The sequence below is a fragment of the Azolla caroliniana genome, unplaced genomic scaffold (assembly GCF_043228905.1).
Source record: "Azolla caroliniana isolate FFs.n. ecotype wild unplaced genomic scaffold, voAzoCaro1.0.p SCAF_6, whole genome shotgun sequence".
Lineage (NCBI taxonomy): Eukaryota > Viridiplantae > Streptophyta > Polypodiopsida > Salviniales > Salviniaceae > Azolla > Azolla caroliniana.
Window position 1 is genome coordinate 5,572,410 of NW_028230441.1, and position 27,664 is coordinate 5,600,073.

The 27,664-nt window shown below is 37.3% G+C and overlaps 3 protein-coding genes across 4 annotated transcripts; 2 read left to right on the forward strand and 1 right to left on the reverse strand.

Moving 5' to 3' along the window:
* The first annotated feature begins 324 nt into the window (after nt 1-324).
* LOC147862792 (uncharacterized) lies at nt 325-2,864 on the forward strand. The gene is made up of 3 exons (XM_087321396.1): nt 325-780; nt 1,016-1,372; nt 1,618-2,864. The coding sequence occupies exons 1-3, from the start codon at nt 352-354 to the stop codon at nt 2,674-2,676; spliced, it is 1,845 nt and encodes a 614-aa protein (XP_087177522.1). The 5' UTR covers nt 325-351; the 3' UTR covers nt 2,677-2,864.
* A 2,234-nt stretch (nt 2,865-5,098) lies between these two features.
* On the reverse strand, nt 5,099-13,543 carry LOC147862793 (Thioesterase/thiol ester dehydrase-isomerase superfamily protein). 2 transcript variants are annotated; one of them, XM_087320816.1, is made up of 6 exons: nt 13,398-13,543; nt 11,299-11,713; nt 10,551-10,728; nt 5,835-6,313; nt 5,596-5,724; nt 5,099-5,417 (listed from the first exon to the last, which is right to left on the reverse strand). In XM_087320816.1, exons 2-6 carry the CDS (start codon nt 11,692-11,694, stop codon nt 5,226-5,228), a joined length of 1,374 nt encoding a protein of 457 aa, XP_087176942.1. In that variant the 5' UTR covers nt 11,695-11,713; nt 13,398-13,543; the 3' UTR covers nt 5,099-5,225. The 2 variants fall into 2 exon arrangements, with proteins under 2 accessions (XP_087176942.1, XP_087176944.1); XM_087320818.1 differs by having other exon boundaries at nt 11,299-11,702; nt 13,398-13,531.
* Nucleotides 13,544-18,658: 5,115 nt separating this feature from the next.
* Nucleotides 18,659-26,202, forward strand: LOC147862794 (WD-40 repeat-containing protein MSI4-like). Its single transcript, XM_087321339.1, has 15 exons — nt 18,659-18,891; nt 20,156-20,219; nt 21,516-21,602; nt 21,694-21,756; nt 21,889-21,954; nt 22,737-22,811; nt 22,902-22,977; nt 23,185-23,377; nt 23,479-23,560; nt 23,742-23,815; nt 23,902-24,013; nt 24,435-24,509; nt 24,879-24,964; nt 25,129-25,228; nt 25,687-26,202. The coding sequence occupies exons 1-15, from the start codon at nt 18,773-18,775 to the stop codon at nt 25,786-25,788; spliced, it is 1,374 nt and encodes a 457-aa protein (XP_087177465.1). The 5' UTR covers nt 18,659-18,772; the 3' UTR covers nt 25,789-26,202.
* The last annotated feature ends 1,462 nt before the right edge of the window (nt 26,203-27,664 follow it).

The window sequence follows — 27,664 nt, forward strand, 5'->3', positions numbered from 1 at the left end:
CCCTGCTTTTTAATCTTCGCTTTTTCCCCCTTGCACTCTGTCTCTGCTTTCTTCCTGGTGAGAAGGAGACAGGGTGTTTTTTTGGTCTTTCCTGTAGACAAAGAAAGAACACAGCTAACTGGAGATTTTCTTGATTTATGCACATTCACATACATATATTGCCTTTCAAGCAAACACAAAATCAGCAGGAGGAGGAATAGCTTTTACTTGAAGGCCAAAGCTTCAATGGGCCTCTCTCTGTCAACAACCCTTCTTACCATAAAAGGATTCCCGCTTCTTTGTTATTAGCCCCAAGGAAAAGCTACCTTTTTGGGTACGATTAACTGTGCTGATTCTAATCTCAGCAACCCAATGGCTTCTCGAATGATGATCTTGAAGAAGAAGCAAGCAATTGGATTAGAAGAAGAAGGGGAAGCAGAAGAAGAGTTTAAGATCATGCAAAGCTACTGTGGATTCAGTACTCCTCTGAGTCCGTTAATGGAAGGTCCAACCCCACAGAGATTTGAGAATGTGGGTGTTATGAGAAGAGGTCAAGGGAGGTGGGGATGGCTGAGATTGGGGCAATTGCTTGGATATCCTCATGGTAATAAGCCAACCTACTTATCGACTTCTCCGAGAGGCTTATCAATCAGCTTGAGAGGGATATTATCGATCCGAGGCACACCTCCCGACCGCTCTGATCTATGCCTCTTATTGGGTGTTCTCGGTGCCCCACTCGCCCCAATGCCCACCTCCTCATCCCATCCCATCCCATCCCTTTCATTCAAGACCATTTCCATGGTAAGGACCCCATTATCTTCATTTACATACATTCAATGGACTCAATTATCAATTATAACCATCATCATGTATGCATATTTAATGGGCTTCCCTCATGCATTTTAAACTGACATTAATTTCGTTTCAACTGGCACCCATTTCATGCTTATTAAGATCCTTTTGTACACTTAGATTAGTTCAATTACTAAGAAAAGCCCCACACATATTGATTTGGTGTTACGGACCCTCCCCTCAGGCGACCTCATCAGCACAATACATTATCCAACAATACATTTGTGCAACAGGCGTTTTGAAGCTCGGTAATGTGCAGAATTTGTATGCCATGGGAAGAGTGAAGATGTTGGCATCAGAGTTCGAGGCTGCGGCAGCAGCAACCATACACATGGCCAAGGCCAAGAGCTCGTGGCGTGCGGCTGAATCTGGATGTTTTGTGTTGTGGCAAATGGCCCCAGACATGTGGAATGTAGAAATGGTAGTCGGTGGTAGTAAAGTTGTGGCCGGGAGCGATGGACGGCTCATCTGGAGGCATACTCCGTGGCTTGGCTCGCACGCTGCCAAGGGGCCCGTTAGACCCCTCCGACGAGCCTTGCAAGTAAGGGAATCTCTTGAATTAATCGACTCGCCAGGCTTAAATGCGAGAGTGTCATGTTAGAATAGCATGGTTTTTGCTATGAGGATTGTGAGTGGTTAGATTGCAAGATTCTAAGTGTTGAATTTACTGGATTGTTTGTGGGTAAATTCATTTGGAAAAACCAAGTGAGGAATTAAACTGGAAACCTTGGTGGATAATTTGATGTGGGAAGAGTATATGCTTAGATGGATTCTGATTGTTGGCAGGGGTTGGATCCAAGGCTGATAGCAACCATATTTTCGCGGGCGCGATGCATTGGCGAGAAAAAGATACGGGGAGAGGATTGCTTCATCCTGAAGCTATCAGCCGATCCAGGAACTCTATCAAGCCGGAGCGAGGGACCTGCCGAGATAATACGCCACATAATGTCGGGATATTTCAGCCAAAAGACTGGGCTGCTGATCCAGTTGGAGGACTCCCATTTGACCAAGATTCAGGCTACATCAGCTGAGGAGGCTGTATTCTGGGAAACCAACATAGACACTAGTGTAGAAGAGTACCGAGCTGTGGACGGCATCAGTGTAGCACACTCGGGCCAGACAACAGCTACCCTGTTTCGGTTCGGCGAGGCTGCAATGAGTCATACCAAAACACGGCTTGAGGAGGAGTGGGTCATCGATGAGGTGGCTTTCGGCGTGCCCGGCTTGTCGTCCGACCTTTTCATCCCACCTGCTGATATCGTTCGCATTGATCCACGTGGTGACACCAGGCCTGATGAAACGACCAACCGTAGACGGGCTCGTGGTGACAACAGGCCCGATTGTCCATCGCGTGTTAGGCGAACACGCGGTGCTGGGCCCGACCCATCCAGTGAGAGCTGTACACGTGGCGTTGAGCTCAATACATCCAACGAGGGGTTGACATGTGGCAATTGTGGGGAGGTGAATGAACCCGATTTGTGCAATGAGAGTACAACATGTGTCGGAGGGAACAATTTCGATGATCCGAAATCCAATGAATGGCGGGCATGCAGTAATCGGAAAGAGGTCTTGGGTGGGGCGGTAGCATCGAATGAGAAGTTGTTGACGGGTGGAGGAGGGCACCGGGAATTTTTAGCTTGCAATGAGAGGCCAGCAGTTAGTGGACATGAGAGACAAACACTTGGGTTTGCTCTGTCTTCCGGTCAGAGTCGGACGCGTGGTTACGAAAACAACGGCATTAAGGCATACAATGAGAGATCAAAACTTGACAAGGTGGGAAATCCTTGCAAGACCAGACATGGTGACCTTTGCCTTGACAACATCATTTGGAGGGTGGAGGTCTGAAGGTGACTATATACATACACCAAACACATACCCAACACACACACACACACACATATATATATGGCCACTTGGGTTTTAGGATTTGGAGAATATTATTAATGTAAACCAGAAACAAACATTTGAAATCTCTTCATGTGGATACATTTTATTTCCATATTGTGTAAAATATATGCTGAATTGGATGTGTATTGCCCCAAACTTTTGACAAAACTTCCAATAATTTTGAAACACAACACCATACATGTCTCTAAGGACTTGCCTTCAACCCACAACTTTCCAATTGCACAAAGCTTTACCACTACACCACTATGTTTATATATTTCAATCTTAGAATTTCAAGTATATTTAACTTATAACTTATAAGGTGACACTCTCACATTGTGTGCCATCAACATGACATGCTTAGCTATTCATTGGCTTGCTACAAACTAACATACTAACCTCTCCTCTCAAGCAATCAAGCAATCAATAGTTTCTGCACTGTGTATCAACATTACATGCTTAGCTGTTCATTGGATTGCTCTCAAACTAACATATTAACATCTCTTCTAAAGCAATCAACTGTCTAACACTTCCACACCAAATGTTTCGTTGCCAACAACAATTAGGACATAATAGTGGAAGTGTAGTACAAAAGGCAAAAAATGGTGATGTTGCTTTTGTTGCCTAGTGTGAATGGACTTCCAAAAAGCAAAAAACTTTAGTTGGATAACTTTATTTTTCTTCTCATGCCTAAATATGATTCATAATGCCAAATTTACTATTAAATGAGAATTCAATGTTCTTTGAGTGCAAGTTTTGCGCTCAAAAGGATATTCAAGGTTATGTCCATTAGTCTATTTGTTTGTCCTGGATCATATTAATCATTTGTTGGATTACAAGTTTTGTCATTGTCTCATCTTTGTCATAGCCTATTATTTTCTGTCATCATCCGAAATCCCCAAGTCTCTTATTTGAACCAAGGTTCCTATGGATTTAGGCACCATTGGTAGAAAAAGGTGCACATTGAAAACATGGTTGAAAGCTACTTTTTATCATCATAGAAATTGGTAACAACAATTGCATTCCTATCTCTCTTTACCTTTTCACATCGAATAAGTAACTAATCAAAATACCAGAAAGCTATGACTCTTTCACCCGAAATATTTCATCTATCAAGGTACTTCCCTAGGCATAAAATTGCGTGGCCAAAGCTACACAACATATTGTTATTGATAAAGAAATGCTGTACTATCTATCACATCTCTTTATCTTTTTCACCAATAAAGAAATGATGTACCCTTTGTCATCTCTTTACCTTTCTACATTATCTTTTCTCCTTTACATAAAGAACTAATCAAAACAAAAGTGATGTATCTTCTATTCTACCTCGAGGGTACTTCCTAGACAAAAAAAATAGTGTGTTAGGAGATGTAAAGACGAGAAATTATTACTCTACCTAGAAGCACTAGCCCACATGTTTACTGTAAATCATTCCAAAGTTTTTAACATTACTTAAATGTTTGTTTAAGTAATTGATAGCCAAAAGATAATATTTGACCCTTGGTACTTTAGCTTCATCAATTTAAGTAATGGATAAATAAAAGATAATATTTGGCTCTAGCCTAAAGTTGGAAAAATATTTGAAAAGATCAAGAAAACGAAAAGAATTGGAAGTGCCAATGGTCAAGCTAAAGACCATGGTTGCTTCCATAATTCATCCATTGAAATTCTTGTAAGTAGATTTAGGCAATGTGGGCTCAATCCTCATTGGGTGCACCATGGATACAAACATTATGTTCACACTAGTTCATGCAATGAAGGGGATACCTCCCAATAGAACGGTTTGTGAAAAGGACTTCACATTTGTCTATTTCTTCAAAAAATTGAAGTGCTTACAAGCTACAAAAAGCGGGTTAAATAGAGCACTCTTGAAATAACCAAAATATCAGTTTGCCTTAATCTTGGAATTTACAAGATGCATTTCCTACTCTACGATAATTGAGCAAACCAAGAACAGGGGTAAAAATACCCACAACATGACCATGTGATTATACCTACAATACTAGATAATTGTGTTCTTGATGACATACCTAAGGTACATTGGGTCCACAAAATATATATATACATATGTCCAAAAAAAGAGCAGTTTCAATCATAAAGTTGCCAAGTGGTCATACAAGCCAATAGAATCCTTGTTTGTAATTCTTACACCCAAGCTCATTTATTATGTGAAAGAAACATACACATGGAACATATTGGAGAAGAAAAAGAAATTTTACTGTCATGTTCACATAAGCATCACGCCATCACCAAATTTCATTTTGAGCAGTTTCAAAACCACTGAATTAGGCAAGACAAATATTGGGCTAACCAACCCACAAATTATGTGGCTGACCAAAAATTGTATCACCATCCAAACAGCACAAATTTAAAGGCGTGATAGATCATCGTATTGATTGTATTTGTTAAGAGATTCTGTATATATAGTATACTTAGTAGCTGTTCGAATTCCATTTATTTATATTATACAATGTGGAGGTTGTGTATGTGAAAACAAATACAGACCATCAAATATTTCCCTCTAAAGGAGCTCTCTTATGACTTGCTGTAACAATTTCTCCATCATGATCAGCATCATACCGTTGAATAACACGGCGAGCCTCTTCTTCAGTAGCAGGGACGACTTTCCGAACCATGAAACCAGGCTCAGTTGTTGCCTCAGAGTGAAGCGTGAAAGTAAAATAGAAAGTGTTTGATACCTGAAACAGCAATAAACCACATACTAAATATGCCTGAAAACTAATTTTAGAAGTGTAAAGACAGTAGGATATTCTACATAAAGAACAAGTTTTTAAATGGTTAGATACTACTAAAATTCTTAATATGTAGACTATAAACTTAATATAAGTATGTGAAAATATGTGATGTCGCTCTAACCTCACTTGTCCGACCCTCTGGACGAGTAACATGTGCCACCACTTCGACATTGATGAGGGGTTTATTTGGATCATCCAGTTCAGTATACAGGACACAAGACTTGAAACGAAGAAAGTCACCCACATCCACCTGAGGTACATTTTCAACAATTCACATTAAATATCTAGTTTCTTCCTACTATTTCCTTTAACTTCTTATCATTGGACATTAACAAGCAGCTTAAATTCCTTTTCACTTACTGGCCTAAGAAAGTCGATGCGATCAACCTCTATAAACAGTGGTCGACGACCTACAAATAAATAGCAAGTTGAAAAGGCAAGTTGATATGCCATTCGCATAAGGAACCCTCCAAATATACGACCATGTATATTCCTTTGTTGGGGCTGACAAATGTAGACATTTTCAAGGATAGTGTCACGAATCAATATATTATTTTTGTCAGCTAACGCTGGCATATCCGTCAAGACTCGACCTTCAGCTAGCAATGCTTGTTGCCTCTCGAAATCTTGTGGAGATTTGCCGCCCTTAGTAGTAGCATTATCTTGCATTCTTCGTTTCTTCTGCCACTCATCATACTGTTGTTCATCAGCATATAGAATTTTTTCTTCTTCAGTCTGGGGAGCTAGCTGATTGATGGGTGCTGCTTTACCTGTCTTTGAGTCACGTGCTACAAACCTGAAATTTGCCACGAGTGCAACAGCGTTCTCCTCAAGGCCCACTGTTAGGTCAAGCTCCAGTCAGAAAGAAACAGTATAATCATGTATTGTTTTCTTACGTTGGTTTGTCATCTGGCACCGGCATTCTTGGCATTACTCTTGGTCAAGTTCCATTTTCATGCATGAAATAAATGCTTGAGAATATTTTCTTTACCAATCAGCTGGTTCTTTCACGCATAAAATAATAGGAAACTATGAGAAAAACACATCTAATTTATAGATGAAAGAACCGAAAGTTCCTATGGAAAAAAGTATATCAGAATCAAAGGTGGCTCAGGTTTCGTTCTAGGATTATTATTCTTTGTGGGTCAAATATGGCACGTGGGAAGGGTTCGTGCACCTGCAGACGAGTTTGACGAAAGGAATTGATCTTGATACCAAACTCGTCCTTTCAATGACTGCCCTTAATCAAAGAATCAGACGCCCATTTTCTGGATGCTGAACACAAATGGATGGGTGACATTCTATTGGCAATAGAAGCACATCACATTATGGCACCAGGAATCTAGTAGAAAATGTAAAATTTCTATCAGACTTCATTTCCTACATAAATATTTACAACCACCAAGTTCAAAACCAGTACTTCAGTGAATTGAGGCCACCTTTTCCTGAAAACTAGCTCTAACACATTAAAAGCCTTTTGTTCTGGTCTCACTATCTAAGATGTACGATTTCAATTTGAACTTGTGTTTTTCCTACATTACATCCGTGAAAAGTTGAGTTGGCCAGCCCAGACTCATATTGGGTTCGCCTCCGTCAGCCTTAACCATATGGTCACTAAGCCATTTGCCAACTAGTTGGAAATATTCATCCTGATTTAGAATTATATATAGCAGATTACATCAGAATCCTAATAGAGAGTTTCATAAGGACTGCAAATGAATGGCTGGTTCATCCATCATCAATGGGAGTCTAAAATAATATGGACATGCAATTAACGGTGAATGTGGAAATTTCTTGATTGCTTAGTTGCATTTTTTCTCTGCTTGGTGAAACATACCTTTATGTTGATGTATCCCTTCTCACATTTATTAATGGTGAAGATGGTCAATCTCCAGAAGTTGCAAGAAAGCATATAAACCAAAAAGACGCACCAATATGTACTCCAACCATAGAGAGAATGAAGAGGCAGAGATTCTAACAGCAAAACTCTTACTGAACCAGCAGCCATAACCCTTAGTTGTCTGATGTCGTATTTGCAAGGAAGTGCAAGGGGATAATATAAGATGAATGAATAGAAAAAAAGGGAATCATTGCAGGCCTACTGTCTACTCATCAAACTTACCAATATAATGAATTGGCAATTTGCTGCAGTTAGCCAGCAGGTGGGGAATGTGATAGGTTAATGACAGCAGAACGAGCATCAAATTATTTAGACAATTTGGTGTATCTAATCAGTAAATCATCACACATCTAATAGATTGATATATTTGAACCAAAAAAAGAGATTGTAAGTTGACACTGAACACAAAAACTCGTTGATAGATAAGCCAAGGTGGTTGATTGCCTATAAGGATAACTAAATCTACGTGAAGCTAACCGGTTCAATGATAAAAGCACAGAGTAGCTCTGTAAGCTACCACAAAGAACAATGATAGAGAAAATACAATGGGAATAAAGAGAATCACATGGTGTGCGCAATTAAGTACGGTTTGGGCTTGCAGACATATCTGCAGAATGTCTAGAATTTACCTAATGAGAAAAATGGAACACGAATAATTCAACTTAAGAGTGATAAAAACCTGCCTTTAGAAGATTAACTTGATTTCATCTTTCATAGTTTTCAGCATAGTATGAACTATACGTACCATATGTGCATGCGCATTCGAGAATGTTTCAATCATTTGAGTATAGTAAACACCCTCGAAGTATGGTAAATACCATACTTTTGTATTCATTATTTATTATAAGGTAAAAAGTGTAAAAAAAACCATAAGAATGTTTTGATAACATACACATTCGTTTGAATTCGTATGAAAAAGAATGGTTGCCAATGCATTTGAGTATATTAAGTACTATGGTTTTAACCATAGATTGACATATTCGCATTCGTGGGGCCTGCACCACGAATCCATACGAATAGGAATACGAATGCATGTAAATGTATTCATTTTCTTTTTTTTAAAAGTAGAAATAAAAAATAAAAAACTGTTTTTTTCCTGTGAGCGAGTGAGGAAGCCTCACCCTACTCCCTCCCTGTCCGTGCTGCCCTCACTTCCCTCTGCATATTGTTCTCGGCCAGAAAATTAGGGTTTCGGCTGAAAACCCTAATCTATGTCTTTCGACAATATTATTTCTTTCTTTTGAGCCCACGTCCGTGACTCCCTCTCATGCTCTATTCTAATCCTACATCCTGTTCTCAGCTCCAAACTCAGGCTTTCACTAAAACCCTAAGTTTAGCTAAGTTTAGTAGAAGCCCTAATTAATTAACTAATATTTTTCAATTAATTAATTACTTTTTTAATGAATTAAGATATGTCTACAGTATTAGTAAATTAATTAATGTATTAGTGAGTCAATTAATGTTTAAGTGAATTAATTAATTATGATATTAGTGAATCAATTAATGTTTAAGTGAATTAATTAATTATGATATTAGTAAATCAATTAATGTTTAAGTGAATTAATTAATTATGATATTAACGAATCATTTAATGTTTTAAGTGAATTAATTCATTATGATATTAGTGAATTAATTAATTATGATATTAGTGAGTTAATTAATTATTGATGTATGTGTGTATATACATATATGAGTGATATATGTGTGTGTATACACATGTATGTATGTGTGTATATGTATATATCATATACATATGTATGTATGTATATGTATATATCATATACATATGTATGTATGTATATGTATATATCATATACATATGTATGTATGTATGTGTATATATATATATACATATATCATATATGTATGTGTGTACATGTATATGTAAACGAATGGTTTTATAATATTCTTGGGGCCGTTTTATATTCTCGAATATTGCGAATATTGCGGATGTCGAATACCACGAATATTACGCATGGGTCAATCTATGGTTTTAACTTTTCAGTATTATCACAATGTCATCATTCTGTGGCGGTTACTGGGGAATACTTATACAATGATGATTGATTCAAAAACTTCGTCTCCTGCAACCTTTTACGTTCATTCCCTCATTAAAATATGTTTTACCTTTTTAAACCTCCTCTATCTTCAATACTTATCATTCAATTAGAAGATCTGTTTAAACTTATGTCAGTTCATCCTTGTAGTCTCGGGCATCTCTGACAAAACATCGTTACTTCAGTCTTTCTGTACTCTGCAGCTACCTTCTGCAGACTGCTTTGAGTTGCATCTATAGTCAAAGCCTTAGCATGCCATCTTATATTATCATTTCCTTGTGTTCATCACATCAGACATTATGTTCACTCTGTTGGGTCATAAGGATGAGGAACTACATTAGGTCATGTGGAATAGAGATGGCTCCACTGCAGTGCCTGGTTATGTGTCATCCTGTGCTGAAGCATTTTGAATCTACCTCCTTTTCCTTAACTCTTGTGGCCATCCAATCTCTCTTTCTGCTGTGCTATACCATCTAAACTTCATCGCTGTCCCACTGTGCTTATTTTTATGGTTTCTTGCATTCACACTTTCTCTCTTCCTAAAAATATCAGCCAATAGTGTTGTCACTGCTAATTTGCAAGAAGTCATAGGGTAAGCAGTCAAAATTGCAGTCTTTTCTAGTTCATTGCCAATATTTACCTGGTAAATTGTGCCAGAAACAAAGAAAGCATGAACCTCGTATTCTTACTCCTGAAGATCAACCATGAAAATAATGCATCCAACAAGATCTCTCAATTGGGACGTGAGGGCAGCTCAAGAAAATTACGTTAAGCCATTTTTAACTGACCGTTTATATATTTTGAGACTGCTCTTTTTACTTTCCCAATTGCTTTCAGTTTATTTTGCACCCTCTTGGAATTAGTCATGGCTACATAATTAAAAACAGATTAAAATATGGGGCATTGGGAGTACGGAAACAATGCCTATGTGGCATGGGGTTCCTGCAATATGCAATATAATCAGGCATCTATAATATCCTATGTAAATTTAACAACTATTCTTTAATCTTTCAGCGAATATTGAAAAGTAATAACAAAATTTCAAATGCTTGTCATAAATATTTATTTCTCATATATGACATCCACACAAGTCAAGAAACATTGTAACTACTAATGTACCTGCACTTGGCTGCCGAATCTCCATTCTTATCACCATAGATGAGCGTCCTACCCAAACGACAGAACCAGACATTTTTACATCCTCATCAAGTGTTATAAGTTTCCTCAAGTGAATCTTATCTACTGATGCTGTCACCAACAAAAGTGGTCTCGTTGTTGAATCATTATCCGAGCAATGCTATCATTAGAAATACTTGGTCATGATATGTTTACAAAAAAGTAATAATAACAATGATATGAAATCTGTCACATGAATGATATGAAATAGACCACCAAAAAAACACTCGACAAATTAGAAATCCACAGATATATGCAAGTCCAGGAAAGCAAATCCATAGAAGGTGTGGGGCCACCCATAGATGAAAAAACGCTAGAGTTTATATTTTATATAAGACAATGTTCCTCTAAGAGGGATTTTTTTGGAGAAAAATGTGTTGCCTCTCTAAAGAAGCAGATTAATGTTTTCAAAACCGTAGTTTCATTATTGTAAAGCAAATCTTCCAGGATGAAAACTGGCTGTTCTTGCATTATAAAAAACTCTCTCTCTCTCTATGGATGCTAAAAATATTTATCTATCTTACACACTAGTTTATAATTCATCAAAACTTTTGCAAGGGGCAGTTCATTACGTTCTGCTATACAGTGATGCACAGAAAATGTATTTGGAAGTTTTTCTTTAGCTCAAAATCTCTTCATTTACAAATATATTGAAAGTTTTATTTTTATTTCAAGAGAAACACCTTGTTACCTTCACAGCAATTGTTCCTGCAAGTGCGTCTAGGTCTTCCATAACCCTACCAATCTGGCATTCATTCCAAGCATTGCGATACTGTTCCCGGAGGATATAGTCCGAGGTGAAATTATAGGTAATGCTAACACGGCTTTCTTCAGGGGTACGGGTAATGATTTTTTGCTGAGGCGGACCATCCAAGGAAGGAGGTGGCCACAAAGACTCAAATATGCTAGATCTTGCCTTCCAGAGGGCATCAGTTACAGGGGAGTGGTACATACCAGGCCACATGCTGAGTGGTTTTCGATGTGGGCTCTCAGGTGGTGGCTCAAAAGGTGAGGCCACGGTTGGTCGCACAGGGATAGTAATTGATGAAGCTGATGGCGAAACATTGAGAGGAGTAACTGGATCCATTGGTGAGCCTGCAGGACCGCTGTAAAAGTTGGGCATATCTCATTGTTGAAGTTGGGCAATTCTTCTTTCTCTTATTATTACAAAACTCTCTTTAATCTTCACTCCTATGGATGTTAATATACCATCACGGTCGTGGTCTTCATCATCATCTCTCCCTCTATTTAGAGAGGAATTTTTGTATTATAAATGATAAAAATGCAAAGTGCATCAGCTGCAATAACTGTAACTAGAAACATGGCAATATATAAAAACCATTACAAAGATGACAAAAGAGTCTCTACATGGTGTATACGAGAAGCTATTGTGGAGGGCTATAATGTCATTCCCTCCCTTTGTTTCATATTAGGGTCCTAACCTAGTTGCGAGCCAAATTTTTACCAAATCATGCACCCTGGTTCAAACTATATTACATGCCCTACATTAGATGCAGAATGTAGCCACTGAATGCATAACAGTTCAACCTGTCAATTGAGCTACAGCCACAAATTTGTGGGCCAAGTCTGGACAATGGATCTGGAGACATCTCTGATGGATGGGGAGTTCTCTTATATCCATGATCTTCAGAATGATATAGGGCTAACCTGACCATACCGAACAATGTTATCCCGGCTGAAATGGCTGCACCACCAATGGTTGTAGATGTTCTGGACGGGTCAGTGTTCTTTCTTCATGGTATATAAAGAGCTTCCTCGATGTAGATATTTGGCAAGGGAGAGCGATGCTTCATGTTGGCATGCCTAAATGGCATTGTGGTTATGCATTTGTAGTATGTTATGTTCTGAGGACACTTCCACTACCTCTTTAGGAAGGGATTTGGATCACTCTTCTGGGTCATAGGCTTCTATAACAAAGATATTCCAGGTTGTCTCTACCAGAGATCCCATACGAAGTTTGGATCCATGGGAACCTTTGGTGGTCTGGGAGCCTAATGAGTTCTACAATATTAAAGTGAACAGCTACTCTCTCTAGAACCCCTTTTATGAGCTTGATTGGCATTCATGAGTTTTGGGTACTCCCAGGGTAAAGGTAATCATGATAATGATTTCTTTCAGCATAAACAGAGCATAATAAGGGGATACTCAATGCCAGTATGTGGAAATAAAAGGATGATGTCAGTCTCAGGCATGAGTCTAGATGTCTCTTTCCAATGCAACATGGATTGTCCCCATCTAGACATTGCTTGATCAAAGATAAATAGACTGATTAGAACAAATATCATTCAAGCTGTACACGAAGAGGACATCTATCGACCATTATCTGCCACTTGGTAGAAACAGTGCTCACAGACAGTCCCTCTTTGTACACCTGTACAGAGATGATTTCGTTGTCCAAACCCCTACCCACCCATCTGTCCCATGCTCCTATTAACCTTTCTGTATCATATTTCTTTCATTGTCCATGTGTTAAACTTCAGCGATTCTCATCACTTTTCTGTATCACTAAAAAGGCTTCAGATATCTAGCTACCCAGCTCTCATCCAATTCACGCTCCCACCAGGTCGAACTATTATTGATTCAACTTTCTGTTCTATTCAACGTAGGCAGGGTTTCCTTCCGCCTTTCTGTTTTCTCAGGTAATACCGGCACTGCATCAGATCGCGCAGGTCAATGTAATTCCTTTTCAGTCTTCTTGTAGGGGTCATTTAGGGGCCTCTCGGTGGATCGCTCGCTCTCATTCTCACTCTCGCTCTCGCTCTCACTCACCTTGTTCGACAGAAGCTTCGTGAATCCTTGGCTATGGAGGAGTGCGCAGGGAGAAGAGCGCGATGACAGAGTATTATTGGCGCGATTGATGACGATGATGAACACAGAAATGCGCTGCTGCTGCTTCCTCTTCTTCTGCGTAGTAGATGTGGTAGTCGAAGTTGAAGAAGAAGAAGTAAGGCCATCATCAATGATCATCATCTTCGTGTGAGTAATATTTTGACCTAATTTATATATATGTACATATCAGAATGTATGTATGTATGTATACAGTATAAATTATCATGTATGTATGTATGTGTATTATTATTATGTATTTATTGTCACAATTTCTGGGAATGGGAAAAGCATGAGTGATTTTGAATGAGTCCCGATTCTCGTTTTGCATGCACCCGACACTTGAAATTTCAGGAAACTTCTTTTGCCCGATAAAAAGGTCCATGTGACACGTAACGATTCCGTATAAACAATGGCCTGAGAACTGTGTGTGTCACTCGCAGAAAACATGGCTGGAGAACTGTGCTCCGAGAGACTGGATTTTTATCGCAAAGAAGTTGTTCTGATGATGACCAGTGATCATCTGGTGAGCATATTAAACACCTTATTTGAGAAGAAATTGTATTTTTCTTGCTGACAAACATTTGTGGGATGTCCAAAGGCAATGCTTTCGTGATTGTCAGTTGTTGAACACAATATGCCAAGCTTTTTGTCCATTGATGCATGTATCAACATTTCTAGCCTTTCAAGGGTACATATTGCCCCCTCAGCCTTGAAACACTTTCTTGTCGTATTAATTAGCCCTTGACCACTAGAGATTTATATGAGGTGTTATGTCACACATATACAAGTCTATGACTATCTTTTCCTTGTATCATGCCTATTTACTTAAGGATTACACATCGTTATTTGAACATTCCACATGGTTGTCAAATGGCAAACATGTATGTCAAATAGGTGGCCAATTGTATGTTAGTCAATTGGTGAGCATAAAATACAACTAAATGATGAGCATGCACAAAACAATAGCTTTTATATATAAAGAAGTTCCAATCTAATCAAACCATTTTTGTTTTAATCGTATTGGTTAAAGCCAATAAAAAAACTAAATTGGAAGAAAGGAAGGAAAAGGACCCCTTATTTATGAATGAGAAAAACAATAGAGTTACAACATGTTCGAATACATTAGTCAGAAAGAAAGAAAGATATATTAATGTCTTCGAAGACCAAATTTGGCCCATGAGACAATTGGGTTACAATAAAAATGGGGTATTTACCCATTCATCAGAGATTATTTCATTGTTCAATATCATTAGCAACCATTCACGCGTGCATTCTTGCATCGAGATATAAAGATCAAGGAAAGGAAAAATAAATAAATGTGTGTTATAATATCAACAATTTCAATGGCTAATTAGAACATCGCCCAAATGTTGGTCTTATAAATAGTGCTTTGAGTCTAAAACTACTTTTACTTTCGTTCAATAAAACCAAATTCTTTGGCTACCCAAGATTCTTAACCATTTAAAGAAGCTAGAGGGATAGGAATTCAAGTTTATATCAGATGCAACAATTTGAGGATGTTGTGGTTATCGTTTAAATCATATTGGTCGTACTAAGAATGTGACGGGTCAATTACATAGGGAGGATGGATCATTAACATCGGATCATGCTAAGACTCTGTTACGGGCATGACCATATAATATCCCGTGGTAAGAATTTACCGTAGTATTCTATACACGTGGATAAGTGCGGGCACTTATCCACGTGTATAGAATACTACGGTAAATTCTTACCCCGCACTTATCCACGTGTATAGAATACTACGGTAAATTCTTACCACGGGATATTATATGGTCATGCCCGTAACAGACGAGGAGAATTGTATCGTACTTTTGTAAATCTCTGCTAACTAGATTGTCCTTCATGCATGAGCAATTAGCCTTAAGTCTACATTATGGTGTGTTATCAAGAAGAAAGTTAGTTAAGCCTTTTAATGTTCATGAGGTGTATGTTGCAATTGAGGCCTTAGGTAAAAATGCATGTTTTTGGCGTGGATGGTTTCCCTCCTAAATTTTTTCTATGTTATTGGGATCACATTGGAATCAATGTAATAGAAGCATTACAATACATGTTTACTTTGGGTGACATGCCTTATCAATGGAATGCAGGGTTGATTTTTTTTATTCCTAAATTGGAGGGAGTGGTAGTTGACATTAAGAAGTGGTGCTCGATTACTATTCTAAATATTATTTATAAGATTTATGCTAAAATTCTTTCATTACATATGCAACCCTTATCGAATTATATTATTCATAAATCACAAACGAGTTTTATCCAAGAGCATACTATTTTTTATAATATTTTCATGTTCTGGGAACTTACAACTTTGGCAAAAGAGAAGGATGTTGATCTAGTGGTGCAATTGTTGAACTACGGAAAGGCCTATGATAGAGTCGATTGGTCTTTTCTCGAGGAAGTTATGTTACGGCTAGGATTTCCAATGGCTCAGGTAGTGGCAATAAGAGACTTGTGCATATAAGAATGCGTCTAGCTTCGTATATGCGGTGGGAGAAGTTGGTACTGTTGGGAATGACCGTCTAGTGTGGAACAAAACCAACGATCTTCTCATGAAGATCTTTAAGTAGACAACATATAAAAAATGTAATAATGAATTTAATACCACAACAGACAACTAAATCAAGACAAGATCGAGAACACAAGTGCAAAGAGAAGGCAATAGAGTTAGGCGCAAGACTATATAACTGTATTATTGCTCTCAAAGTTACAATGGCACAATATAGCAATGAACAAGGTTACAAAAGTCAATTTAAATACTAATTGACTTAGGGCAACTGCCCTTTCCACTATTTTACAGAAAATCATCCAAACCTAGTATGTCAAATGGGACAATGTGAATACGTCCATTATTTTCCCATATTCAACAAGTACACCCTTCTCTATTTAAAGGTTGGTTAGGCAAGGGTGTCCCTTGGCCCCTTTCCTGTACTTATTAATAGTTGAGGCTTTTCATGTGTATTTTAATAATCATGGTTTAAGAATTGAAGGTTTGCAATGGGGATTAGATAATAAGCACGTGCTTGATAATGAATTTGTTGATGACACGACATTATATGTGGATGGGGAAGAGCAGAATTTGCATAATGTTCAACGCGTGGTGCAAGAATTTTGTGAGTTATATGGTGATATTATCAATTGGAATAAGAATAAAGAATAATGGAGTTCCATATTGGTTGCCCCATCTGGAATTTCAATGGCTTCAACATGGGAGGTCAATACGATATCTTGGTTGTCAAGGTTATGTTGATATTTCACACGATCAACTTATTGCCCCTCTATTGATGTCATTGAAAAAGAAACTGTTTTGGTCTTCTAGGCCTTCATCGTTTGTTGGAAGAATTGTAATTGCTAGGCTCAAATCAGTTGAATATAGATGCTACAATATGGGCTACTTTATCATCAATGATTTTGTGGAATATGTATATGGATAGCTAGATGCAAAAAAGTGTTTTGGCAAATAAAGCAGAATCCTTTTCATTGTGTGAAGGAAAGTTGGTTGATGCTTATTTCAATTTTAAAATGTCAAAACGACTCCTTCACTATGTTATATTCACCTCCACTAGATTGTATGCTTTGTATATGCTTATTGGATTGGTAATGGAAACGAAGGTTTAGTTTGAAAAAAAAAACACGTTTATATTTGATTTTTTTTCTCTTGTCGTACAATAACACAATCAAATCTATGAAAAACATGGAGATGCCATGCTTTTTTATCTCTAATAGTGAAATTGTGTTGATTCTTTATGTGAATCGAACCATTACAACTCAGTTTTGGACACATTGTCTTAAATACAAACTTCAATAAAAGAGTACGCACAATGCAACTTATAGTCCTAATGGATGTGATTCTCATTGGCAAATTTCTTTCAAAATAGTTTGAAACTTCTTGCTTGTCAACTCAAACAGGCCATTAGGGTGCAAATAATGTGTTGTCTTGCCCTTATGGAATGCGTATTATTGTGCAAGGTTACGAGTCATGAGTGATCAAGTGGTTGCATTGATTACTAATCAAGTCAATAGAGACACAAGCGTGCACCAAATGCTTTCATATAAGAAGCACACCACTAAAGTAACTACATTGTCAATGAGCAATTTCATAACCCATTTTGTACAATAATCCATCACGGATGTTGTTATATACCACTATTCATGTGAAAGGTTGATGAAAATAAGATCCTTTTTCACCACCTCTATCAAATGGTTGTTTGCTTACTTCTTTGGTCATCTTCACCCATGTTTGCATTTCCTTATTTACGTCACCTTTAACTATGGACATGCATTTCCACTACTTGTCCTTTATTTTGAATCAACTTTAATAACTACCCCTTCAACCGTATTCAAGAATATCTCATCATTTAGGTATTGTTGAATCTCATCCTTAAGTTTTTATGTTCAATTTCTTTAGGAAACTTGTGATATCGTTATGTATGGCTTCTAATAACTCCATCTTCAAAGAGGCATGCAAACTTGTATTTCCAGCTTTGCTTATCTCCTTTTCAAGGATCTTACTGTATCACCTTTCCTCCATTCAACATGTTATGCAACATGCATTTTTAGGTGTCTTATGCACCCCTCAGGCACTACTTCCATCCTCTCCTTTTCTTCAATGCTCTTTTCTCGGGGTCATCCATTGATTTGGTCCCCATGTTTAGGGGTGTCAAGATCCATATCATCCATTCGAAGTCCATGGTGTTTCGTAGTTAGGAAAGTGTGTACAAGGATAAAGTATAACTAAACCTTTCAGAAAACCGGACAGGGCAGGAAAGCCAAGGTTAAGCAACATTGTAGAAACATAGAGATTGGGTCAAGAGTTTTAATTAGAGATCGGGCTAATTAAAACGAACAGAAGGCGGGACACATGACAGGAATAACGGAGGCTAGGCAAACATTGGAGAAGACACGAGAATTCATCGAACGAAGAAACAATGCACCAATATCGGAAAACACGGGGAGCGGAACAGCCAATCGCATCGTGCCACGCCTACACAACGCAACGAGTTCACAGCGAATCACATCGTGCCACGCCAACGTAACGCAACGAGTTCGCAGCGAATCAGATCGTGCCACGTGGGGAGAGGAGCACAGACAGAGAGAGAGAGGGGGAAGAGAGAGAAAGAGACAGGTTTTAACAAAAGTCCCGCCTGCACAATCATTTCCTGGTTGAGCAAACGAGAACCCTACTCTTGGATTTAGGGTTTCTGATTGTGGGTACCTGAGAAAGTCTGTGAATTTTGGGGTTTCACCTTCCTCACCTTCTCTCTCCTCCCTCTCTGTTAGAGATATTTGTTTCTTCTGAGATGCGGAACAGCGATAGTGGACCTGTGGAAGAGCGATATACTCAATGGAAGTCTCTTGTCCCAGTTCTCTACGATTGGCTTGCGAACCATAACCTAGTATGGCCATCACTCTCTTGCAGGTAAGCAAGCTTTCCTTTGCTTTTCAAGCAGAAATTAAACGAAGTTTTTATGCTGTGCTAAAAAGGCCACGTTAGAAAGCTTAGTAAAGCTACCATCATTTCTAACTGAATGTTAGAAGGCCATGCCACGAAGCTTAGTGATCGTTTTCCATTCTTTGAAGAAGAAAGCAATATGTTTTTTATATGTGGAAAAGCCTTGCCAGGAAGCTTAGAAGTAAACTTTATCCATTCCTTCATGAAAATATATGTATGCAAGATGATTTGAATCTTACATACATGTTAAATTTCAATGCCAGTAAGATAAATTTTGCAAGTTCCTCGATCTGTTTTTAATAATATATTTTCTGTCGCTAACACATATGTAGCTTGAATCACTTTCCTTTTCCTAGTCCTTTTCATGGGGAAAGAATCTAAAATGCAAATTGGGGATCATGGCAGTTTTGCTAATGGAGATATTCAATGAGTTCATCTCTTCAAATTACATAATCATATATCTTTGTGTATACTTTTGTTGCATACCTCCACCTTGTCCTAAGCATTAATTCATTTCATCCTACACTGGTTTTCATAATTTACAAGTGATATTTTGTATTTTATAGCTTGTTACTTTTTAAGCTTTATTTCAAGTATTTGCAAGCGTGAAATTTTAATTAGTGCACTGGAATGCTTTTATGTACTCAAAAGTGAAATACTTCAAACAATAATGGTAATTAGTAATGTATCTTTGAACTTTAGAAAGCTAGGAAAACTTCATAGACATTATAGATAAAGCTATGTTCTAGGGGTCTTTAAAGCTGCCTAGTTTATTCTGCTGAAAATTATTGGCATGGAAGATAGAAGTGTGTGGAGTAAGGACATTCTCTATATTTACTATAGAAAGGTATCAGGTAGCATGTAGGGGATGATTTTTATGATCACTTTGAAGCATATTTTGTTGTATATATCCAAAAGATACAAATTTCTCCTCTTTTCTCATTTATTAATTAATTTCAACATTACTAGAGCTCACTTTTCCACATTTGACCAGAGTCTTAATTTTCAACATGACTTTAGACATCTATTTCAAACTAGCCCATTTGCATCTAGAAACAGATCATTGCAAGCTAATTTCTACCCCAAAATATAATCATGATAACTTTTTTAGCAATCTTTCAACTTGAATTTAGATGCTTATTTAAACTTTTCATTTGCATCTAGATAGCATTGCAAGCAATGTGTTCATGCAAAACTATTAACGAGCTATTATCTGATAACTCTCTTGTAGATGGGGCTCACAATTGGAGCAAGCAACATACAAAAATCGTCAAAGACTATACTTATCTGAACAGGTAAATTAAATCATATTGAAAATTAACTAATAAAATAATTGTAGTCTCCTTTTGGACAAACATGGTCAAATAATTGAAGCCGTATCATATTTCAATTTATACTGCACAGATGAAGTAGTAGTGGTTGAGCGTGTCCAATATTTTGCATAATTGTCACATAGAGAACAACCATGTACTCTTTTTCTAGAAACTAATGGATTATTTATGTGGGAGTAGCTTTATCCCAAATTAGATGTTGTTCTCAAAGATCACGTGACAATTATGTAATTAGGTTATTCGATAATTCTATACCAGGAACTAGGTTAAACAATGATGACTTTGCTTAGATAGATCATGTGATTATGTCAGAGCATTCAGCAAGGGAACGGGGAATAGGGAATGTAGATCTAGTATTTCCACACCCCAAGGTTTAGAGATGGAAAACTGGTAACTCTGCTTAGGGCTGGATGAAATGTTTTGTAGGATTTCAACCTCAAACTTTATATATCAACTGTTTGAGCACTGACTCTAACTTGTGATCCCTAAATGCAAAAGCAAAGATATTTTATACATAGAGAAACACTAGGAAACGAAAGAACTACTCTTCTTTGATGGAAGTTCTGGGAGTTGAATTTACAAAACAGTAATCAAACCAATAGAAATTATATGGCTTTTAACAAGAGATTGTGGAGGATTTTTGAGATGAGGTCGAAGTCGAGGCATAAGTCACAAGCATGATCTAATGAGGACTTATTTGTCAAATAAAACTTGTTTAAATCTCTTCAAGGGAAATTTTAATAAAATCACAAGTCTCCACTAGGAAATCTTCTTCAAAACTGTTGGCCAGAATATTAGGCGTCAGTCTTCAGCCTCATAAAACAATGAGGCCTTTGCGTTGATTGTGGCGGTGAAATCGAAGGAGTCTCTTCTTCCTGTGTCCTGAATTATTGAAATATTGACAACTTTAAACTCTAATTGGCATAACTGGTGCTTTCATTTTTTTTCCTGGTAGCATTAAAAAATGCGAATTTGGTTTTTCATCCATCAGACACTTTTTTATAACATGATGTTTTTATTTTATATGTGTGGTTCGGGTTTTGTTTCTGAGTGGATTCTAACTTTTTATTGACATTTTATAGTTATTATTTCTCATATTTTGATATCAGGAGTCACTAATGGTATATCACATACAATTCATGAAATGTTTGGCTTTGTATTACGTGTTCAACTTACATGGTTTTCCATCTTTAGCATGATCTTGACAGACTTAAGCATATGTAGTGTAATCTGATTTTTTTCTTGTGGATATTGTGACAGACAGATGGAACAGTACCTAATACTTTGGTAATTGCAAATTGTGAGGTTGTGAAGCCAAGAGTAGCTGCTGCTGAACATATATCACAAGTATGGAATTTTATTTTGCATTGATGTTCACTCCTGCTTACAGGAATGATCTGAGAACTTTTGAACCTATTATTTTTTTGCCATGTCAAAGTTCAACGAAGAAGCAAGGTCTCCTTTTGTGAAGAAACACAAGACTATAATTCATCCAGGAGAGGTGAGGTAAAATGGTGCATGCAAAAATGCAAAAAATCAGAGATATATCTCTGTGATGCACTTTTGTCTTACCCAGGTTGAGAAAGCCTTCAGTGTATGCACTTTTGCTTACTTTCTGCTTTTATTAAAATAGGTAAACAGGATCAGAGAGCTGCCTCAGAAAAGACAAATTGTTGCTACCCATACAGATGGTCCCGAGGTATGAAAACTTTGAGTTGTCTTAGGTCCAAAAAATGGACTTAAATTCATTATTATGTAAATCATGGTTATTAACTGTTAGAAAAACTGTGTTTGGACTTTTCTTTGAATAGCTAGATACAATTGGGACCAATTTGAAAGTTGAATTCAATCTGTTTTACGAGAGATATAACTTATTAGGATGTGATTTTTAGAATTTAATCAGTCAAGTGCTGTCACTTGTTTCGGCCACGGCTGTATTACTCGGTGTTAATATGATCAAGCTTGCTAGGGCTTGGCAAGGTCACAAATGGGCAGTCCTTTGTCAGCAAAGAGCAATAATTGAAGACTTGCGTAGGCCCTAACCTAGTTGAATATAACATTTCCTTGCGATATATTGTAGAAAATACTAGTCGTGTAGCATTCTAGAGCTTCTCATTAATTTCTCACGTCAAATTATGAGTATAGTTGAAAAACCCAGTGCTTTTATTAGTGTAGGCACCTCAAATGGATGTGATTGCAGTCTGTTCACACATATGGTAACAAAACCTTTCTGGCATAATGGTGAAAAGATCTTTGCCTGATTTGATTGTAGTCTGTTCACACATATTGTAATGATACTTTTCTGGCATGATGGTTAAAAGATCTTCACCTTTTTCATTTACCACTATCAAGTGTCTGCATGCATCTACATAAGTCTAACACCTACTGAGAATGTTTTTCAATATTTTCTACTTTCAAAATTTCCAGGATAACACATGTTTTGCTAACTTTCTGACCTTATATGCTTTGTGTTTGATGCAGGTCTATGTCTGGAATGTAGAAAGTCAACCAAATTGCCAAGTAGTAGTTGGAGCAAGTGTTTCAAAACCAGATTTGGTAGGCCTTTATCTTATATTTTCAGTTCTCCGCTTATTTCCTGAATTCCGTTTCCATTTCTAACCATGATACACCCATTGAAATTTATAGACCTTGACTGGACATACAGAGAATGCAGAGTTTGCACTAGCATTAAGTCCAGCTGCACCACATGTTATCTCCGGAGGTAACACTGTTTTAACGGAGATGCCATCTCTTTTTTTGTCTGGATATCTTTCTCTCCTTGTATGATTTGCCTCATAGGACAAATTTGGCATCTAGCAGATCTTTAAATATAACTTAAAATTTCTTTCCTCTGTGTTGATATAAATATGTTTTATGTGTCTGGAGCCTGCCGACGTACTAAAAGAGAACACACATTTGTTGTCTTCAGGAAAGGATATGTGTGTTGTCCTGTGGAGTATAGAAGACTTCACCACATCGGCAAAAGAACCATCTCCTTCCAAACCTGTTACTCCAACAGGAAGCAAGCAGAAAGGCGTCGCAGATTCTACTAAGGTTGCTCCCCGAGGAATTTTCAAGGGTCATACTGAAACTGTGGAAGATGTACAATTTCATCCAACCAGGTAATTTCCTGATCCGTCCTTGAGGATATGCAGAATCATTTTGAGCGTGCTCTTCTTCATGAGCTTATGAAGGTTGCTAATGAATGGACTTTCTTTTTTAGCGATCAAGAATTCTGCAGTGTTGGTGATGACTCTTGTCTGATCTTATGGGATGCTCGGATTGGAAATGAGCCAGCGTTGAAGGTAGATATTTATCTTAACTACCTGTTTATATCATAAAAAGTATTGGCTGCTGTACATAGTCCTTCCAGTGATATAGGTGGTACAAACAATAGTGTCTCTATTTGGCCAGTGCATTTCTACAAGTACTTCAATTTCAGACTTTTTCATCCAAGTAAGATGCTGGTTTCATCTTTGTGACTAGGTTGAAAAAGCTCATGATGCTGATCTTCATTGTGTTGATTGGAATTCACTCGAGGATAACCTACTGCTCACTGGGTGTGTTTTCATAACAGACCTCTCATTTTTTAAAATTATGTTCTGCGTAGAGTTTGCATGAGTAAATTTGTCGTTAATTGTTACAGATCAGCTGATAACTCAGTAAGGATGTTTGACCGACGTAAGCTTTCTGATAAAGGCCAAGGGTCACCCATATACAAGTTCCAAGGCCATTCAGCAGCAGTTTTGTGCGTACAGGTACATGTGGCAATGCATCTTCAATTAATGAGTTCAATGTAGATCATAATCATTGCATCCCCAATTAATGAGCTGAATTTTGATCATAATTAATATTTGAAATACAATGCAGTGAAGCTCAAAGTTTAGTTTGCATAGGCATTTTCGATTGTAGATTTTTCTGAAAGGAATTATATTTTGTAGATGCATAGATTTATGTCTTTATTATTTCTTGAAGTGTTCACTTTTGTCAATCAGTTTAGCGATTGTACTGCAGAAAGTTTAAACTTGGACATTTCAGTGTTAAATCAAAAATCTGCTTCAAACTTTTGTGTCTTTTCTCTGTGCCTCGTGTATGCTAATCATGAAAAAAACATGGATTGTCAGATGCTATGTTACCCTGGATGCCAGATCTTAAACATATTGGTGTTTGTGTTTGTAGTGGTGTCCAGAGAAAAAATCAGTGTTTGGAAGCTCAGCTGAAGATGGGTTTGTAAATATATGGGACTATGAGAAGGTGATCATTTCAAGAGATCCTTATTTACAGTTAAAAGTTTTTAGCATTTTCTTATATACTTTGTATCACTGGAAACAACGGTTGCGTACATAAACTTAAACATTAAAAGGACTTGCAAATGCTTTTTAGCTTAATTGACATTCCGAAAATGGTGTCACTGGAATATTTTCTTAGACTTGTTCCTGAGGCTCAATGTTTCTGTTCATGTACAATTTTGTTGTGAAGATTGTACATTTCATGACTAGAGGTCAAATTCCAAAGCACTACACAACAAAAATGGAATGTTATGCTTGATTATCTTTGTAAGATGTAGATACAAAATCAGTGTTGGGCTTTCTGATGACTTTCATTCGATCTGATTCATTCCAGGTCGCTCAAAAGAAAGAGGAGCCCAAGACAACAAAGCGTGGGGGTTGGCCTCCTGCAGGGCTTTTCTTTCAGCATGCAGGACACAGGTATTTCAAGTGTAACAAATAATCTCATCAACTTGTTTGATTTATGAGCTATACTGTATTTTTCACAACTCCCAATTGGAAGTCTAGAACCTATAATCATGTAAATGTTATTTGATTCATGATTTATATTGTATTGTTGAACGTTGCTTTTAAAAATGGAACAGAGACAAAGTTGTGGATTTCCAGTGGAATATTCTTGATCCGTGGACGATCGTGAGTGTGTCTGCAGACTGTGAAAAGACAGGAGGCGGAGGAACTCTTCAGGTTAGAAGGATGTCATTTGCTTTGTGTTTGTGTTTAAGATTGTCATTCAATGTGGTTAAATACTGTCTCAGCCAATTAAAAGTCATGACCCCATAAGGGCTAGCCTAACTGGACCAGTTGGCTCAGTGGTTCATTGAAAATTTTCTTTGCTAATCACTCAAGCTTCCTTCTGTTTGAAGTAATAGTGAGGAGGAAATCCCAAAGATATATAGAGTTTGACAGTTAATGCATTTTTTTTCTGTTTTTCCCCTTCATAAACATTTCTAATCGGCAAAGTGTTTTTCTGTACATTATCTTGCCTATAATTCATAGATTGGGGACCCCCAGATGGAAAGAACCCACTGATGATTGATGATGTCAATGAATAGGAGACTGTTTTTTTAGTGTGTTATCATAGGGTTGAACACAAGAAAAGCATGTTTTGAACTTTAAAAAACCAACATATTATGGTATTTCAGATTTGGAGGATGAACGATCTGATCTATCGACCAGAGGAGGAAGTGCTGGCCGAGCTTGAGCAATTTAAGAGCCATTTACTCTCTTGTGAGGATGAAAAATGAAACTGCAGAACTTTTACACTGTCTATCACCTAAGGATACGAAGGTGAGGTACTAAGAAAGATTTTGGTGCCTTGTGGGGTAAGATTTTGTAGCAGGATTACACAACTTGTTCACCTACAATGGTTTTATGGAGTGTTTGCTACATTTGTTTTGGGCATTGTTATGAAGATATGCATAGCTACACTATAAAGGTAAAGGTTTGGAGGATGCCCATCAGCAATAGATGGCTGTTGTCTGAGCATGAACATTAGGGTTTATGAGCACTTCACTCTTTGTATTTCTTCCTATATGCTCTAAGCGTCTGATCTCCTTGATGTGAATATTGTGCACACCTGTTGCAAGGTATGATGTAGGTGTGTTATGGGGTGTGTCTATGATACTCTCTAATTATCAATCTGCTCTGTGGTTAATTTACTATCATCTATGTTGTGCACACCAAGTGTTATATGATGTGTAGGTGCTTCTTATGCTTAGGTATCATATGGCTAGTTTCAGTCAGGCATTTAAATTAAGTTAAATGTAAACCACAGTCGTGTGAAGAGAAGTCTTGCCCTTTTAATAGCATTTGTGTGAAAGATAATTTGAAATAAATATATTATGCAAGGTTGATGGTCATCTTTGAATGTTTGAATGTTGTAATGCGGATTTCCTCAAATTGACAATAATTCCATTTGTTTATTGTAGAAAGTTATCCTTTGATGATTAGAATCACATTGTTGTACAGATTACAAGTTATCTTGCATGAGGTCATAAGAAAAGGCCACTTTGATGCGAAATTACTTTAGAGGAATGACTAGTTTGAAAATGAAAATGTGAAACCAAGAGTAAATGTAGAAATGGTTTAAAAATATATGTAGGCATGCGTAATAAGATTGTTCTTGATAATTAATCACCTCTTGGCCTTGATAAAATTTGTCCCCTTGGGTTTCTTTTTCTTCTTTTATCCAAAAAAAACTCTTTCCATTAGGTATAAAATTTTACATATGAGAGTATTATATACAAATTCTTGTAGGGACATGATTATGTGGATGCCCGTAGACTCAAGAAAGGGAGAGGATGACCATTGTTGGATAAAGGCTAGTTGTCTTTCAACTCTATCGGAGCTGCCCTTGAGGCCATCATATTGGCTCTTTAGAGTGGCTATGACTTCACTCTATATCTCTTGCATTAACATGATTAGATGTCGGTTTGGTTGGAGAAGACTTGTCTACATTGTTCTTTCTATAGAATCCAAAGAATTATTGGGCAAACCAATTCCAACAGAACACATCTTTGGTTTCTTGCCAATGCTTATATGAACAATGCTTGAAATTTTTCACTTCACCCAAATTTTGCCCCTTGAGAGAATATCTCGTTGACTCTCCCTTATGAATGTTCTTTATAATCATTGGTTAATCTCATGAGTCATTGGTTTGTATAAGGCACTTTCGTAGAGGAAATTTGATGCAATCCCTTTGTCTTGAGGTTATTGCTTGTATTTGCATTTAGTTCCACATCTTATTAAGTTGATTGTTCTTTCATTTCATGCACCAAGTGAGGTAGTGTCACCATGTACTTCCACTCCATGCATGCTGAAACTTAACCTCACTTCCGACCCATTAGTATAACTTTAGTTTTATTAATTCTTGTATAATTATTCTAACTTGTTTGAAGTTTAGACTCATAATATACAATCCATTTTGTTTGTTGTCATGACGCTCAAATACTCTCACTTTTGTAAAAGTAGGGTGTCTCTTGGTTGAACGACATTTATTAGTTTCATTTTTGTTTTGTCCAAAATCAAAGTGTTGGTCCATTTGAGAAGAAAGTTGACTTCAAGGAAAAACACTCTTTTTGTTTTGTGGACTTGAAGAAAGATTTGAACACATTACCAAGA

What these genes read in the sequence shown, in the direction of transcription:
- LOC147862792 (XM_087321396.1), top strand. Translation starts at nt 352, where the DNA reads ATGGCTTCTCGAATGATGATCTTGAAGAAGAAGCAAGCAATTGGATTA. An exon ending in CATTCAAGACCATTTCCATG is followed by an intron (nt 781 to 1,015) that starts GTAAGGACCCCA and finishes CCCTCCCCTCAG; the next exon opens with GCGACCTCATCAGCACAATA. An exon ending in CCCTCCGACGAGCCTTGCAA is followed by an intron (nt 1,373 to 1,617) that starts GTAAGGGAATCT and finishes GATTGTTGGCAG; the next exon opens with GGGTTGGATCCAAGGCTGAT.
- LOC147862793 (XM_087320816.1), bottom strand. Translation starts at nt 11,694, where the DNA reads ATGGATCCAGTTACTCCTCTCAATGTTTCGCCATCAGCTTCATCAATT. An exon ending in CAGGAACAATTGCTGTGAAG is followed by an intron (nt 10,729 to 11,298) that starts GTAACAAGGTGT and finishes TTCTAATGATAG; the next exon opens with CATTGCTCGGATAATGATTC. An exon ending in CAGAGGGTCGGACAAGTGAG is followed by an intron (nt 5,418 to 5,595) that starts GTTAGAGCGACA and finishes TTGCTGTTTCAG; the next exon opens with GTATCAAACACTTTCTATTT.
- LOC147862794 (XM_087321339.1), top strand. Translation starts at nt 18,773, where the DNA reads ATGCGGAACAGCGATAGTGGACCTGTGGAAGAGCGATATACTCAATGG. An exon ending in TGGCCATCACTCTCTTGCAG is followed by an intron (nt 18,892 to 20,155) that starts GTAAGCAAGCTT and finishes ACTCTCTTGTAG; the next exon opens with ATGGGGCTCACAATTGGAGC. An exon ending in ACCACATGTTATCTCCGGAG is followed by an intron (nt 22,978 to 23,184) that starts GTAACACTGTTT and finishes TGTTGTCTTCAG; the next exon opens with GAAAGGATATGTGTGTTGTC.